We start from the raw sequence: 13,248 nt of genomic DNA, 5'->3' as shown, positions 1-13,248 counted from the left end.
TACTTACGTCACATACACGTCACCAACGGTTCTTTGAATAAGTGTTGCGAAATTTTGCGAGGCCACTGAATTAAACCTAGCGTACCCCCGACATTTATTTTGCTTACACAGTTTTAAAATCCCTGCCCTAAGCCATTCCCACAGGAATTGGATATAGGTACAATGGTACATGTTCATTTTGTATGGTATTGCGCAGATCGGCTCGATGCAAGACCAGCTGGACGACGAGCAGCGACGGCCCAGCTACCAGCAGCAGCTGAGGGATCTCAAGACGCAGTGCGACGCCAGCTTTACCGCCATTGAAGAATCGCACGCCAAACAGGTAAGTCTGGTTATCTTGCTGACGCTACGTGAAAACAAATGGATCCGATACTGAAGTCTCTATTTGTGTCCAGGAATTTATCAATAACACAAAGGCTTACACAAGTGGGTTCATATCTTATTTAAAACAGAAACATCATCAGTGTAAGGTAGTAACAACAACTGCCGTAAGGACAACTACAATGTCAAGGCACCATTTGCATAGTGACCTTCGACCGTTTGACCGCGAGGGGCTGCGGAGTCCCGAGTCGTAATCGAACTGGGTACTTGGGACTCGAGTAAGACCACGTAAAAAAAAACAAAAAAAATGTACAGTACCAAATTTTAAAACTGATGAGACGGAAAACTGTAAATTGTAATGGTGGAATAGCAATATTTTTTAACCATGTATTGTGGGTGGATCTAATATGCTACCCCTGTGAGTGGATTGCGCTTGAAATATTTGGGCTCGCCGCAGCAAATCGGTTTGAGTAAAACCCCTTATAGGTAGAGCAAAGTCTAAGCCGGACTAGGGACTTAAGAAATCCCACATTTGGCCGAAGTCGGACTCGGGCTGTTTTTGACCCACGTCGCAGCCCTGCATTGTCTTATCTTCAACACGCTCGGACCTATTAAAGCCAGCACTACAAGCCTTCTTAAAACCTTGCTTCCCGCAGATCGACGAGATAACGGCCGCACACGAGAGGACGCTGCGAGCGATCCAGGAGAAACAAGACGAGGAGCTGAACTTGGACAAGGAGGACACGAGAAGAGCGATCGACGCCATGAGGAAGGTGGGTGACGCAACCAACATCCTTCTAAATCAGTGATTCTCAATCTTTTTTCGCGGCGACCCGAATACCAGGGTTGTAATTACCTAAGTCAGTGTTTCTCAACCTTTTATACTTGGGGGCGCACCTAGAGACATATGAAAACGTGGCGGCGCACCTTGCGAGCGAAGCTCGTGCGAAAGTTTTGAGGTGTACCGGTATTTGTTTTAAATTGCTTGCAATTTTTCATTATATAGGCTTTTTAGTTGCAAATCTTTAAAGGGACTCCAGCCTTGAGACCAAAATTGGAACAACATCAACTTCGGAATGAAAGACAGTTAGGAATAAGGCAAATAAGGCCTATACAACATTTTGTCTAATCCCAAATCCAACCCATAAATATTACTGACTATCCTAATATCTTCAGCCCGAACCAAATTGCTAACATCAACCATGAGCCAAAACAGGTGCCGAAAAATCCGTGGCCAAAATAGCTGCGCCCAAATGTCGACAGCGAACGGCCAATGCCAGAGAGGTGTCCCCAATCATCCTATACCCTTTCTCTACAGTCTTAGTCGTTATTTTGTTCATTTAAGTCTTATTCAGGTTAATTTTGGACTTATTTTAACATGTTTAGGTCTTATCTAGACTATTTTAGATCTTATTCTGTCGGGTTATTACTGCAAATTTGGCGTTTATGTCGGTGGTCTCATTACTATGGTATCATAGATTATATCTGATTTAGATATTGCTGCTTTGTAATTATTATTATGTCTTCTACTTTAAGTATACTGTGAAATCAATGAGCTAAGCTTAATAGGAAAGTAAACAACATATATATGTTTTATTTATCATTTTTTTCCCTTTGCTCGCGGCGCACCTGGCAACCTTCCATGGCGCACCGGTTAAGAAGCGCTGACCTAAGTCAATGACTTGACTTGACAATTTTCAAATGACTTGAAAAATTTTTTTTTTATGGGTTGAGAAACACTGTTCTAAATAGTTTGCCGGTTACCAAGTTATCACATCGCTCTTCAATCTTTTCGGACTTTGATCTGATCTGGATTTTTAAGATAACACTCGATAATAGCAATCATCCGTAACTCGACATGTTTTTTTGCATAAATTGTTATTTTTTAACGGTATAATTATGTTTTAAATTTCGACTATAATTAAAAACATCCCTATACCCATTTTTTGTAGTACAATTAAAAATAAAAAAAACCCTTTCATCAAATCCCAACCAGACTAAAAGTATACTGCAAAACGATTTACAATAAAAAAGTAAATACACACTCTGTGGCATAGTTGTTTTTTCGAGTTTTTATTTTTTTTGTCTTTTGTTTTATTTAAACAGCTTTTTTTCAGAGTCACCTTTTACCCACGAATAAAAATAGCTTAAATTCAGGCGACTTTGTTTGCATTGCAATGCACACCGGTAGATTGGTCTTATGCTTGGGAGACAATTATCGCTACAAACAACGACGAGTTGCTATAAATTCACACTTTGTGGCGTTGTTTCTATGTGTAAGTTGGTTTTCGAGTCGCTTGTTGTAAAACTGTCGATTTTTCTTCACCAAACAGCACCACCAAGAGGAGGTACGCGAACTGCAGGAGAGATTATCGCAAAGCGGATTGGGCGATTGCGGTCACGTGAGCAATGACGTCGAAAGGCTGAATCGTGACATCGAGGCAAGTTTGCTTTGAATGATTTGTGAAGTGTTAAAGCGTCCAACCTAAAGAACCCGGCGTCGTGACTTTTTGAACAACCTTTCAATATGTTCTCCCCCACTTTTGCGATATCTCGTTATGTGGCGAGTCCAATACTAGGGTTTGAACTCGGTTAAATTTTTTCCTTCCACTTTGTACCTAACCTTTTTTATAGTTAGCAGGAATCAAAAACCCGACAGTAATTCCGCAATAAAATCGGTGCTTGAATGAGACGAATATCTGAATAAATGCCTATTCTTCGAAATAACTATTGTCTCAAAATTATTATTTCTGAGCGCGCACTTGAAAAAATTTGCTAATTTTTACAACTTTTTTTTAGACTTTGTCCGAACACTACTCGAAGAAATGCATTGAGCTGGCAGGCGCACTGGAGCATATCGAAAAGGCGGAGGATGACGTGCGACTAGTGGAGCGTGACAACCAAGAGTTGAAATCGCGAAACAAGGAACTTTCCGAGCAGCTTCAGGTTCGATGAAACGTGTTTTCGGTGAAGTTACTTCAACGACAGACTTAAAAGATTAAAAAAAAACTCTAGCTGTTAACTTTTTATTTCTTGAACAGTAAACAAAGACACTTTTGTCATCTGTAAACAATGTGGCTCACTGTCTGTGATGTCCAGTGCATTATAGCTACACTCGTTCGCGTCTGGCAAATCACAAGAAAAAATGGCGGTAATTGTCAGAAATCAAAATATCCCCGACTTCCTATAATACTATAAAACGGCCAGAGAAAACATAAACTATACTCCAAATTAAAAAAAACAGAATAACAATATTTCGACATGTTAAGTTTTTTAATAATATTTTTTCTTTAAAACCTTAAAAAAAACATCCTGCCCATATTATTTACATATTTCACCCTTGTGATAAAATAAACACGGATGCGCAACAAAACTTTAAAAAAATTAAAAAAAATCAAAAATGTCAAGCGAAAATCGACCGAGCAATAAGTATTTAAAAAACCGAGAGAGAAAAAGCCAGAGGAAAACATCTACTATACACGAATGAAAAAAATGACTACTTTTTGAGTCAAGTGTTCTGTTTTGTCGTTCGTCAGCCCAACCATCCTAAATATTTTACCAAACTGTGCTCACCATAGCATCCACGTATTATTCTTACTTATTTCTAGCTATTACATAAAGATCATAGTATTAGACGTAGACTACTTTTCGAACCATACGTGATTTGTGTTTAATAAAACAGATAATTTAGCGTGTAAAGTTATTCGTAAACACGTATTTTCGTCAGCAGACCGGATACAAACAACTTGTGGAGCCGGCTGACAAAAAAGGCGACAACGCGGACTCAGGAAAACTTTATCAGTTGCAGGTTTGTATCTTTTCAGTCCCCATCGTCTCCCAAGTTATTTTCAAACTAACGTCTTACTGGTTGATAGCCGTATTTGTCTTATTTAAAATCGGAAAACAAGTGTCACGTTCGGCAAATTGTATTTAGTAACTGTTGACGAGCTTTCGCACTACCGCGCTTCATCAAAACTTAAAAATACAATTTGCCAACAGTGTCACTTGTTTTCAGTTACCAATACGCTAAATCACTGAAACAAAAATGGGCCACTTTTGTTGTTTTGAATGCTGGATGTTTGAAAGACAAACATCGGACAATATTTTAATTCCGCGTTTTTGTACACAAGACTATTACGTCACACCATTTTGTTTTTCTTACGAATTTCCCACGAAGCCATTTCCGACTTTTTTCATTACTGACAGGTGACAACAATATAAAACCTTATTTTTTGGAGCAGGTCGAAAGGCTTCGTTAATTTGACTAGTCAAAGCTGGTCAGCGCCTTTAATTGACTTTCTGCCGTATTTTTCCCTTGCATATAGTATTGTCAGAAAATCGATTTATGTTTGCCACGTGCATTTTTTTCATAAATTTCTGTACATCGAAAGTCTACTTTATTTCTGTAAAAAACTTGATTTCATTATCTTGTTTCAAGATTTGCACTTTTCCGATATGTATGTACCAAAAAAATACATGTTTTTAGTCATTAATAGTTTGCTAAGATAAAAGATACTAATCTGCGTCTAAAAAGTTTGGCAATTCAATATTACATTGCATCAGTTTTAAACGTTGCAGTTGGTTAAAGTTACCCTTGTAATTCTAACTTTGTAAATATTTTTTTCGGATTGTGTAAATTATCTGCGGTCTACTACAGCGAACAAAAATTCCCGCAAGACAAAATAGGATTCCATTAGTGTTCAATTAGGCCAGGGGTCGGAAACCTACGGCCCGCGGGCCGGATCCGGCCCGCCGATGTAATTCATCCGGCCCGCCGCCTCTTAGACAAATTAGACACGAGTCTATTTCATAAACTTTGTGACTATTTTAAGTAAGTAACGGCGAAAAATTTTCGCGCTTTGCGCGAAAGTTCATTCTGCGTTCCGTTTGTTTACGTTTTGGTGCTACCTTTTCAACTAGATCAGCGATTTTTTACTGTTGCGCCGACGAAGGCTGCCGTCATGCAATAAATAAGTGCGTCGCGCAAAAACGCAAAACGTATTGCGGCCCGCAAAGACCTTTCTGAGGTTGGTTTTGGCCCGCGACTAGAAAAAGGTTGCCGACCCCTGAATTAGAACTATTAGATTTGATACCGGGCTGTACAATTCTAAAATCAATAATGTCACAACAAAATTAATTGTGTCGAGACTTTTTAGTAGCCGTACTTTAGCAGAGGAGAACCCTGCTTCAAACTAATACATTTACATTAGACAAGCGCACACAAGGAATTACACAGGATGGACGAAATTTGATTCTAAGAAAAAAAAATGATAATGATCCATGTATGTAAAATAACGCGATGCGTCAACATTTAATTTAAGTGTCGGGTCCACATGCCTCATAAAAAAAACTTAAATTGATGCTTTTAGAACTGATGCACATAATGAGAATGCCCAACTCAGCAACTGCAATATCGTCAAGACAGTTTACAGGGCGATAAAATTATTGCGGAATGATAAGTGATGAACAACAACCTCTTGGTTGTTTAAGTGCACGGCCAGAAGGTGCAAACACCCTTTTTCCACGTTCTTTATGTTTGGATTATATCAAAATATCCAAGCAGAAGCCATGTGCAGCAATGTTCTTAAGCATAATTCACTTTCTTCCGCGCATTTAGGTCACGTTGCGGGTGAAGGCGTCCGAAATCGATTACCTCAAGCAAGAAATCCGTTCCTTGAAGCAAGAGATCGAGGAATTATATAAGGTAAGCCCAACTTGTGCCGAAGGGACGCCCCTGTGTGTCCGCGTGTGCTTTTGGCGCTTTGTCAAGTTTTGCGGTACAATCGATTTCGATTTAGTGGAATGATGACGAAAAATAATACCGCGCAATCAATTTTTTTTTTGATGGCTGTGTTTACCCTTGTTTTCGTCAATTATACATTTTCAACTAGCACGGGCACGTAAATAAAATATTTTAAATTCGATGTAAATTCATGGATTCCTCGTACGTTTGATTAATATTGCAAAACTCGATTGCTACCCTAGTATCTAAAACTTTTGAAAAACACTTTTGAACGAGTCAGAAATGAAATGACAATGACCGACTTGTACTTAGTAGTCGGTGATTATTTATCTGTGAAAAGCGTGATGTCTGTCTCTACCTTCATCATGTCTAATACAAATGAATCTCTAATACAATGAAAGCATTATTGCCCTTTTCTCGTGTCGTTTTTGTTGTCTTGTGTGAACAGGTTGCTGCATTTGCAAACTCTAAAAAAAGTTAATGCAAATTTATGTTATCAAAGGTTACTTACTTCTTAACGACTAAAACCCTCCAAAGAGTATAACGAACTGTAAAATTGTTAGGAAATTGTTCAGTCGAGGCATGCGCTTATTTTCTGACGTACACGCGTTCCTAGCGAATCTCATTTGAATGGCCATAGTATAAAATAGATGGACCTTTAAGGTTTGTACCATCAAATATTTTTTTGTATCAATCGAATATAAAAACAACTGTTGTTGTTTTAAAGGAAAAGAAGCAAGCCCTGCGCAAGCACCAAAACCTCTTCGACGAGCTGACCTTGGCACGTTCCCAGGAGGCCATGGCGCGCAGGGAGGTTGCCCGCCTGAAGGAACGGCACAGTGACGAGGCTTCGAGTAGCGAGGGGGAGGTGACATCGCGAGTCGGAACAGCCTCAGGCCGGTCGCCGCGTAGATCTGACGCCGGATATGGTAAGTTTGTGGTTTCGGGAACTAGCGCCACCCTTTATTACCCTGTCGCCAGTTTGAATTTTCATACAAGCTTTACTCACCGCGTCCTTGTCACCAAGTGTAGTATTGGCTTTGTTTTTTGATAAAAAAGGTGTTTTCAAAACTGTATTAAGTTTCGTCGGTGTGCGTTGTAAAATGGTTATCAAACGGAATGTTTTTATTAAAGGGTGTTTAATGCATTTAAGCTTTAGCATAAATATTGTTATCAAACTATACAGAAATATGTTACTAAAACGGTATGTAATGTTTCAGATTATTCGGTAGAAATATTCCATGCGCCTAAATTTTATCTTGAAGATTAAGGGCGTCAGATTCAATGGGACAGTACCAAAGAAAAGTTCAGAGCTTACAAAGTTTCCACATTGGAATTTCACCTTATTTTGCTCGTACTCGCAGATTTCCAAAAGTCGCGGAGTCAGCCCGACATTCCCGCCAATCCGTTGCACCAGCGAGAGCATCCGACGTCATCAGTGACGTCAGTAAAGCGACGGAGCAGCGACCGGAGTAAACGAAACGCTAGGGTGGGCCACAAAACGCTTCGTTTTTCTGTTATTTTTTACATTACAACAATAATGTCAACCATCGGTTAGGACAGCGGTCCCCAATATTTTTGTTGCCACAACCCCTTTCCAGTTTTCGGAAACGCGACAACCCCCTAATTTTAGTGTATTAGGTCTACACATAAACCAGTTAAAGTCAATTGAAATGTTATTTGAAATAGCAAAAAGTTCACAGTTCAAGGCGAATTGTTTCGAAATTTGGCAAGATGTTCCTTTTTATGCCCAAAATATTGCACATACCCACTTTAGGCCTCAGTTGGCGTTATTAGGACTTTTTGTTCCTGATAAAGAAAAATAAAGATCGTGCGTTTAGGACGCAACAATATGAAAATTCGTAGATTTCTAAAAGAAACATCGTAGATTTCTAAAAGAATCCCAGGTTGTGAACCACTGCTTTAGGAGCAAATTGGAAAACTAGTACACTAAAAAACCTCACCCACGTTTGTGTTAATATAACATGGAGGAGAGCGTAGAGTGTCGCGTGGTTTAATAAGATTCCGACAATAAATGTAGACTAATTTCAAAGCATGTGGTACAAGTTTCTGTGTCGTGTAATGTCGTTTCATAAATTATTTAGGGTTTCTAGCCGTCTCTGCCGTCCCTTATGTCAGCCTTTTGTTTATGTCTCAGGTATAAGACCAAACCACGCCTCCGGATGACGGCTGTTTTGCTCATGGCGACATCACCTTCAAAGCGACCCATTATGAACTCTGACGTCACTTTTGACACGTCACAACCACACATTCATAGTAATCGCATTTGGTTTATCGAATCAACATCACGCCGTTACCGTTTAATGTGTTTTTATATAATATTATATTCGCATTGTTTGCTGTTGATGACGAAATAAGATCGGTGTATATTTTAAATCGACGTTTGGTTCGCAAATTTTTTTTCACTTCCCGTTTTTTTTAACCGTTTTCGACTGCTACACGTTCGCTGCCTACATGATACACACGCATACGAGTACAGATTTTTCTCTTCGCAAATGCTAATCGCATGTAACTAAACGCCAGTAATGAAAGCCAAACTACAGCGCTTCAGTTCACAGGCTGCGCAATTGACTGTTCAACCTCTGCACCTATAAAGATTCGATAAGCGCTATAATCCTGATAAACCGCTTAAAATTTAAGTAATCCGTTCGGCGCCCGCATATGTTGACCACATCGTAGCAATTGGATTTCTACCTACCGTTTACCTTTAAAGTGAGGACCGTGTTGTCCTGGTGCTTATTAATTAATTTTTATTCAACCTCTATTTTTTTACACAAAAAATGAAGAATCGGTGCTTTTTTCTGCGCCGCTAGAAAATAGACTTGCGCGGTATAACCCGATTTGCCGCTTACCGTGCCCGCCAGCGAACTTTTGTGCAAGCAAAGTTTCATATAAGGCGAAAATAAAGAGCTTTTCGCGGCCCACAACTTTCGTAGAATTGGAATACTTGCCAAATGAAATCTCGACTTGACAAAGTGCTACGGCTGTTTTTTTTTTTTTGGTGTTGCAAAAGCCGAACCAGTGCGATTCAGTGTATAGTTTCGCTACAAGGCCAACGCAATAGTCGAAAATCGTTTTCGCAATTAAGGATAAGGCGCTGCGAAGCTGATTTGAACTATCGACCTGTTTTGTCGAAAAAAAAGGGTCGTCCGTCAAAGGGTAAATGCTATTGCGACATATATTTATGGCGAAATAATAAAACGATCATCTATCGCTAACAAAAATAGCCCTCACTAGAATTGCAAAAGTGGCACAAACGCTCACTTGCTTCCTGGTATGTCTAAAAGTAAGTTTTAATCGTTTTTATATTTCGCCATACACCAGTGATAGAAACAGATTCCTAGCTCCCCGTATAGGGATATTTATCTTATCTTGTTTTTCGTAAAAAAAAATTTCGTGCGACCTCGTAGTCGTGTCGTGTGTGTTCTACACGTTTCGTTCTGTAACGTTTTTTTCGTTTACTACTCTCCTTAATATTGTAGCTCTATTTAGGCACAAGTTATCGCCTGGTGATCACGTTTCCTCTTTTTTCGATCTCACTTTTCTTTGCTCCGACTTCGTGGCAGTTTTTCGTTTCTTTTTCTATAGTGGATCATTTGTAAAATTCTTATCAAATCTTGTTTTTTTTTCACTTTTCTCTGTTGTCGTCTTTTTTGCTGTTCGACGTCACTAACCGTTTTATTTCGTCGCGCGTTTGCGCCCCACTTTAAACATTATGCCGCTAACACACGTTTTACTAATCCGTTTAATGTTCAAAAAGTACAACGGGGTTGATTCAACACTGATCAGGTGTGCTTTTTACTTTTTATGTGCTCTTAGGTTGTCAGTGGCTTACAAAGAAGATGCGAAACTCTAGAGTCTACTGTTGTCTTTTTGGGCGATCTTATGTTTCAGATGTCAGTTCGACACGGCTAAAAACGGAATTTGCAAAATAGGCCAAAGCGTGAAGAAGTGCGTTATTAAGATTTCTTGTTTCACAGAGGAGCGTTTCTTGCTTTTTCGAAAGTGAAAAAAAAAACTGCTATCATTTATTTTTTTGAAAACTGCTATCATTAGGTATGATGGTTGTCACCAAATGAGAAAATACAATCTAGTTACGCTATGTATAGATATAGACAATGAAGTGTAAACAGAACAACACATTGGTTATAAAAAAGCGCATTTCAAAACCTTCCATTGAAAGCCACGAGCCAAGCTCAGAACGACAACTTTTATGTAATAATAAATTATGTTGTGAGAGACCAGCTTTTTCAAACGCTTTATAAGCTTCTATTTAACTGAGCGTAATTAAATGATTTGAATGAAATTTTATGAAAAAAGAAATAGTCGATGTTAACTCTGGTGTGTGCCTTGTTTTCTCGTTACTTTTCTTTTTGACTTTATAACATTAACTTAATTAAGTCACATTGGATTTTTCTATGTCATGGATTCGAATGATGTTTTTAAAACATCCAGATCTGCTGGACTTGTCATAACCAAATCAGGCTGTTTTTTGGATTTAATGACGCTTATAATGTTCTACAGGTTGAATAACGTATATAGAACGAAACGACAAGCCCTCCAAACAGGCAGTAATGACCCAATTAACCATTCGCTTGTGCCAGCTGACCCTTTTAGATTGGCGGTCTAGCCGCCGCCAATTCATTCCTACATGCATAAACAAACGCAGCTACCTAATTTGTAATCTACTTAATTCCGCCCCGCCTGTGCAGCATTCCCATGCCTTTCGTTTTTTTATGTCCTATCCGAGCGGTAGTACAATTTTAACCGGGGTTATTTTTTTACAATTCCTACTTCATCTCCTTGTTTAATAATTATAAAGTAATTTTATTATGTTTTCGTCATTAACTTATACTTTTTTAGTGCCGAAATAGGTCTAAAACTTTACCAAATATTAACATCCCAGGGCACAATTTTTTTACTCGAGAGACAGTTTTTAGAATGGTCTTTCAAAATTTTCTAAGTTTTCATTACCAGATGACCAAACACAAAAACAAAACAAAAATCATTAAAAAGTTTATAAACGACAAAAAAAACTTATTTTAGCACAAAGTTAGTGGCACATAAGTGTGTTATCATAGTAGGCTACTGCAGGGGCGGCAACTTGTAGTATAATTTTTTTCAGTTTTACTGAAGTACTACTACTCTTTTAGTAGGCCTATGCTATCAATGTGTAGCCTATTTAAGCCATAGAACCATGATTAGAAATACGTGGTAAAAGCATTCGGGAAGCGATGTTAAATATTGCAAAACGTTATACTGTTTCCCACACGGCGACTCGGGCGCAAATAAAAAATGGTTTTCTGCCCTCTTAAATATTTTCTTAAAACGAGTATGACCGTGACCCAGTAAAGCCATTATTCTATAATAATCTATCTATTCTATACGGACTCCATATAAAAGCGACGGCACTGACAATAAAGCGGTTTTTCGCGTTAACTAGCCTTGGCGCTCATAGTTTTCAACGATCAGTGAACGGCAAGACAGCAGCTTTTTTTCGCGAATGCTTGGTAAAATTAACCTCAACTTGGTAAAGCGCAAAGGTGTTACGTTTTTTCTGTTGCAAAGGTAAAGCCTTGAAAGGCGTATATTACATTCGCAATTTTCTACGTGAATGATTACGTCCTAAATGAAGGCCATCGACCTGTGCATGAAACGTGGTCGCTCAAGCAGCAAACGCGATTTCGACCAATGTTAAATGTGGCAACTAAACACTAAATAATTCGGCCATCCAGAGTCACGGGATAATATTACCACCACAACGGTGAATGTACAGTAAGTAAAGTAGGCTATATATTCTAATATTCGCAAATGAGAGTGTGACAGTTTATTGTACTAAATGCAAGGAAAGAAACTTTTCAGCTTGTCGTGTCTTCGATTTTATACACGTTTATTTTACTACATAGATTTGTTGACATTAAGACCAGATCTCGATGATACATAAAAGTAATGTGTTTAATACAATTGACAAGCAATCTAAGCCTTATGAAGCCTGACTTCACCTTACGAGACGCTTTGCATTATATTTTACATCATATTAAGTTAAACTGCGGCTGGTATTTATGTTTTGCTGCATCTACAGGTCCTAATAACAGGTCGTCCTAGTAATTTTAACGGGACTTTAAATATATATGATATTTCTATTTTATAGTTTTAATTCAGCAGTGACAGCAATTGTAACAAAACAAGCTGTAAGTAACGTATCAAAGTGAATGGTTGCAAAACAAACTGTTTACAACACAATTGTTTTACGTCAAGCCCCTTAGTCGATATCGTTATCGTAATGGTATTGCAAAGAATCCCTGCAGCGTTACATAATGTTGCAATATTTGAATAAATCGCCCAAATCACATTGGCCTAAATAGCAGATCGATAAAAGTATAGGGAGATATGCGGCCAATCACTACCAATTTCTGTTTGCTATTCTAAGGTAGGGATTACTTACAAGTTTGACTTGTTATCAGGTGGAATTGTGGTGATAAATAATTTTGTTGTTGTTTTTTATCATTGGCGTAAAAAGTTAGGGTTACAGGATTCGTAAAATAATTTCAAGCAATCCTAGACTGTGTGCAACAACTTAAATAGGTTCGGAATAAGGTATTTCGTATACTTAGCATCGCCCTACTCCAGAAAGACTCAGCAAAACGAAATATGCATTCGTTAACATCGACGGTAGACACTAACCGCCAGTAGTTTTGTCTAATGGCTTATATGGTTTAATCGAACACGACTTTTGGATAACTTAAGCCGTTTGGAATAAGGTCTAGGACTCCAGGCAAAAAGCATAAGGAAGTCACTTAAAGCAGCAGCCAGCGCTTTTTAAGGATTTAGAATATTAATGATTTACTGCTAAAACATATTTTTTACCAATTTGGGCTATAGGTTATATATCGATCCACTGAGATCTTAAGAAAAGAAATCTCCTTCAGAAAGATAATGATAAAACATTATTAAAATAAATCAGGGGTCGGCAACCTTTTTCTAGTCGCCGGCCAGAAGCAAACTTGAAAGGTCTCTGCTGGCCGAACAAAATGTTAACTAAGAATTGTGTTATTAAAATGTTAGAACAGCTGTGAATCAGGCGGACCTCGGATTATTTTTTGCACTTTCAGACGTATTTAACTACGTTTAAACAGGCAGTAAAGCGCAAAGCGCAAAAAAAA

General features: G+C 38.4%; 1 protein-coding gene across 1 annotated transcript in view; it reads left to right on the top strand.

The window, feature by feature from the left end:
- The window catches only part of LOC146161084 (uncharacterized), a 51,865-nt gene extending 41,834 nt beyond the window's left edge, over positions 1–10,031 (top strand). Inside the window, 9 exon segments of the mRNA XM_083384191.1 lie at positions 197–322; positions 978–1,094; positions 2,655–2,762; positions 3,121–3,267; positions 4,052–4,129; positions 5,939–6,025; positions 6,792–6,993; positions 7,429–7,553; positions 8,223–10,031. Coding sequence (XP_083240317.1) covers positions 197–322; positions 978–1,094; positions 2,655–2,762; positions 3,121–3,267; positions 4,052–4,129; positions 5,939–6,025; positions 6,792–6,993; positions 7,429–7,553; positions 8,223–8,228 — 996 coding nt within the window. The 3' untranslated portion in view covers positions 8,229–10,031.
- The last annotated feature ends 3,217 nt before the right edge of the window (positions 10,032–13,248 follow it).

The sequence above is a fragment of the Ascidiella aspersa genome, chromosome 3, assembly GCF_963924565.1.
Source record: "Ascidiella aspersa chromosome 3, kaAscAspe10.2, whole genome shotgun sequence".
Classification (NCBI taxonomy): Eukaryota; Metazoa; Chordata; class Ascidiacea; order Phlebobranchia; family Ascidiidae; genus Ascidiella; species Ascidiella aspersa.
The sequence above is the reverse complement of the archived record's forward strand: the minus strand, read 5'-3'. Positions and strand labels throughout refer to the sequence as shown.